Here is a 4,618-nt window from a genome sequence, read left to right on the forward strand (position 1 = left end):
ACTTTACACTATTTTTCACATTTAAACGAAAGTAGAAGCAAAAGAAAAGAAGATATTTCTATAAATATTTGATGGTGTATTGTTTTATAATCAAACTCATGATACAGAATTATATCATTTTTCTTGTTAAAATATGTCTTTTCATTGTGAATCTATTTGTAACATTAGGTACTTTATGTATACTATACTATATTTTTATTTAGCGATAGTATAAATAAAGAATAACCATATTCAAAATACAACAATGTTCTGTGTATGTAAAAGTGAGCTTTTATATACCATTTAATGAGTAATCATAACGTAAAAAACTTTTAAAATGCTATATATTTTTAATCATACAATTTCCAAGTATTTTGGATTGTTACCTACAATTATGTGTTTAAAGATTTAGAACACGTTAGTGTAGGTAACATTATCTATAAGTATTTATAAAAAAAACATTTTCTAAAATAAAATTAATTACATAAGTAATTAGTTTTATTTTAGAAAATATAACTAATTACTAGATAGAGACAGATAGCCTTATCTGTAAATTATACACAAATTCCTGATGCATAGGTATACCATCTTGGAAAAGTCAAACAAAACTCCGAAGTTCAATGAATTTATCAGGTCACTTCAGATTTATCTGGACAATAGAAGCGATCAAACCAAATTAATAAATATGATTGAAGTACATCGTTGGCTACGTACTGCACATTATTTCAAATAATTTCTATGCGTACCATAAAAAAGAAATCCCACCTAACTTCACACATCATTAAAACTTACGCTCACATCTTAATACCTAGTTAACTTAAGCATAATTTCGTCACATGCCGTGACATATGAAGATAGAAGGAGGGGGAGTTGGAATAAAACTGTATGTGTTCCTTGAGTCTTTGACAATTGTTCATACGCTTGTAAAATGAAAGCATTCGTCTTTCTATGCGTTGTGGCGGCGGCGGCCGCGATGCCGACAAAAGAAGATGGGGTCATGGAGAAGTTTGTCTCAACGCTGCGAGACTGTGTGGATACGGATACCATGCTGTGTTTAAAGGTGTGCAGTGTAGTGATGTGAAGTGTTTTAAAAACGTGCCAAATGTTCTTGACGAACGCCTCGTTACTAGAAATTAGGTGGTCCTCAAAAAGTTTAATTATGCTGTCATTTTGAATATGGAATATCCTTTTTCAAATTTTTACGTTGTTGTGTGTAATTGATAACCGGGACGATTATTTTTTTACGTTTGGCACGTTTTTATACTAATTATTTTTAAAAGTTTCTTCGGTAAGGTGTTTGTAGGAATACGAGGGATACTTTAGAATACAATAATCGCTAGAGTATTGAAAACGCAAATATTTCGGTTTTTACTTATACAATCTCTTAAAAAATTAGCTTAGAGATTATGGCCATAACATTTTCATATTCATTAGGTAAACGATATAATAGTTTGGAGTTTGACCCACTGGCAGACTTCGTATGCTGCTGTTAAAGTACTTTAAACATTTGTTCGTGTCAATAATTAAATTTCTCTTTATTTTCTTTTGTTTTAGAATAACAGGTATAAAAACTATGATTTCAATAGGTTTGTGTGAATACACACATTTTGTAACTGTTTTTTTTTTGTTCCTCGTAACACGTTGGATAGAAACAAAAAAAAAGATTAATTCTAATAATATTTTACATCTACATTCTTTATATTTTTTCCAGGAAAAAGCGATGAAATTCACGGAAAACTTAGCTGTAGCTAAAGAGCTGAATCTGGTAGATGGTGTCAACTTTGCCAGGACCGGTTCGCCAAGGTCAGCCAGGAGTTACGATCCTTTACCCGATGAGCCAAAAGCCAGAGAACTTCAGATGGAAGAGAGAATCATGGACAACGTTGTGGACTTCCTGGACAGCCATGTTCTGCAGCTGAGAATGCCTAAAGCTTTCACTGAAGATAACTCGATTGAAGAAGAAGGTAAGTTCTTTGATTAATTTTAACTCAATACAAAAAATACGGTTCAGCGAAAATTACAAAACTAATTTTAAATATTAATTTGATTGATCGAAAGATTTAAATCTAGCGCAAATTATTATTAATTAAATGCTGATAAAATATTTAGTTTACTACTTAAGACAATAGTTTTATAGCATGAGTTAGAAACCTTTTTGTCAGGTAAGTAAACCGGATTTGGACACCGGCCAATAACTGAACTCAGGTCGATCCAACATAGTAATAAATTCTAAAAGAATCCCCTAAATAATGAAGAATTTATTAGCAAGGTATATTTAGTATAGCCATACATATAGATAATTCTCATACAAAATAATAAATGAATTAAACATATTCAAAGTATAAATTATGGATATTTCATGTATGGTACTGGTTATGACTTATAACCGTTAGGTTCTTTGTCAGAATAGTAATTCGTCATGCTATGTTCGATAGTTTGACCTTACGTTTCTGTGTTAAGTTTCGCACATTTCTGTTTTGAATGAGCGATATGTGTTACAATGACTATACAAGCTTTAGTACTGAGTATTCCAAATAGTTTTCAAATTGGAAATGCTCTTATATTTAATACCGATCTAGTGGTTATAATTTTCCATAGTATATATTAAAGTTTGAATACCTCAATGACTCTCACGAGTACTACTATAGTCGTGTCGGGAGAGCGTAACTGGCCAGTCTCAATAGAGATAAGGAACGGGAAATCGATTCATACGCTTAAAAACGCTGCGTTATTGTCTAACTGAAATAAGCTTCAATTTTTTTTTCTATTCACCAGGTCGTGGCAAGAAGAAGAAGAAGCTGAAGAAGCTCCTCCCCATCCTCGCTCTCATAAAACTGAAGTTAACAGCTCTGATCCCTCTCTTCCTGGGTATCATTGCTTTCGCCGTATTCAAGGCTTACCTCCTCGGAAAGGTTGCATTCATTGCTGCTGCCTTCGGAGCCCTCAAGAAACTTCTTGATTCAAAGAACAGCAAGAGCAGTGGCTGGTCAGAACCAGCTCATGAGGAGCATGGCTGGGAAAGCGGTGGTGGTGGCGGCGGATGGGGAAGATCCCAGGACGCCCAAAACATGGCGTATGGAGGCCACATTAAACAGGCATAAGGCTTAAATGAATCGTACCTCTAGATGTCAATTGTCAATATGGCAATTGACATCGTCAAGTTTCTTCGTACAAGTCGTTAAATGAATTACTTTAACGTGCAGGTATCCGAAAAACTTATCTCAGAGGTGCGCTTAATTTGGCAATTAATTTATTATTTAATCAAAGAGGTTATTTATTATCGACCACCGTGTATTGTGATTGTATGTTTGTGTGAATGCAACAGTATCGATGTTTTTGAATATTATTATGGTTATTGCTTTAATTTAAATCTGTATTTTTTATTTTTTATGTACATTTATCATAACTTGTATAGTTTATAACTATCCACTTTCTTGTTTTAATATTATGATACATTATATTTTATACATACAAATAGCATTATATCTGACTGTATATATGTTTTGCGTAGTTTATGTAAGTTTATTTTTACTAAGCATACAATATTATTTACCAAATATTTTAAGTTACCCAAAGATATATTGTTCATACTCATTATTTTATATTTTCATGTATTTATTATAAATCGCATTATGGTTGAGTGTAACGAGTCATATTTAATATTTAAAACGAATTATTTATGATTACGTTAAGTTAAATTATTGTTTTGCGATGGATCCTCGTGAAATTAAATGTGTACAAATTATTAGCATTTTTTATTTATAACCTCACCCATATTTCAACGCACAGATTTACTGCAATTAATCCCCCCCTCCGTCTTGTCAGCAAAAGTAAGCAAAGCTTTTAAAAATAATACAACATAAACGTATTATTTTTGTTCGATTCCTCAAAAATGCATTTCGTTTTCAAGCATGTGTGAGTAATATGTGTAAAAAGTAAATAATTACTGTTGATTTAATCACCAAATAAGAAATCAAAGATATGCTTACGTAAAAATTTAGCAAAAAGTACTATTGTATTTATTGAAATAAGTATTTAAGGGAATTTAGTAGAGGTATAAAATATAAGGTTTTATGTTATTCTACTAAGACACAAATACTAATACCAACGTATTCAATTACAAGATAAACATAAATAATACAACCGTAGGGTTTATCTCAAGTAGAGCTCACGACTCCAACAATAGCCTTCAGAAAAACTTGTGGGAACATTGTTAAGAGAAAGTTAGAGATGAAATTGGGATCTTGCGAAAGGTCAAAGTTATTGTAGATAATTAAATAATAACATGCATTCAGTATTCTCTTTATTTCCACCAAACGTTCAAAACAATAATTGTTATATACATTTTAATTTAATTATAACGTCGAATCATTAGACTGAATAGATTTTATCTAAAACTTTCATAGTTTTCACTTTATATTTACGCAACACTTCATTTTATAAATTTTATATATAAGTAAATAGGACACCATACGTATATACTTTCGCTGTTATGTAAATTCACGTATGATATAAGCGGATGTTAAAAACTTTCATTTTAAGTAAATGATTTTTTTGTTACGCAATTTTGAAAGCATTACGGATCTGGTAATATCCTGTATTGATGAATGTGTTTTGCACGTTTCGTCAATATTAATCT

General features: G+C 31.3%; 1 protein-coding gene across 1 annotated transcript; it reads left to right on the forward strand.

The window, feature by feature from the left end:
* Positions 1 to 869: 869 nt before the first annotated feature.
* LOC111002025 lies at positions 870 to 3,724 on the forward strand. Its single transcript, XM_022272114.2, has 3 exons — positions 870 to 1,039; positions 1,691 to 1,943; positions 2,755 to 3,724. The coding sequence occupies exons 1-3, from the start codon at positions 908 to 910 to the stop codon at positions 3,078 to 3,080; spliced, it is 711 nt and encodes a 236-aa protein (XP_022127806.2). The 5' UTR covers positions 870 to 907; the 3' UTR covers positions 3,081 to 3,724.
* The last annotated feature ends 894 nt before the right edge of the window (positions 3,725 to 4,618 follow it).

This window comes from Pieris rapae, chromosome 11, assembly GCF_905147795.1.
Source record: "Pieris rapae chromosome 11, ilPieRapa1.1, whole genome shotgun sequence".
Classification (NCBI taxonomy): domain Eukaryota; kingdom Metazoa; phylum Arthropoda; class Insecta; order Lepidoptera; family Pieridae; genus Pieris; species Pieris rapae.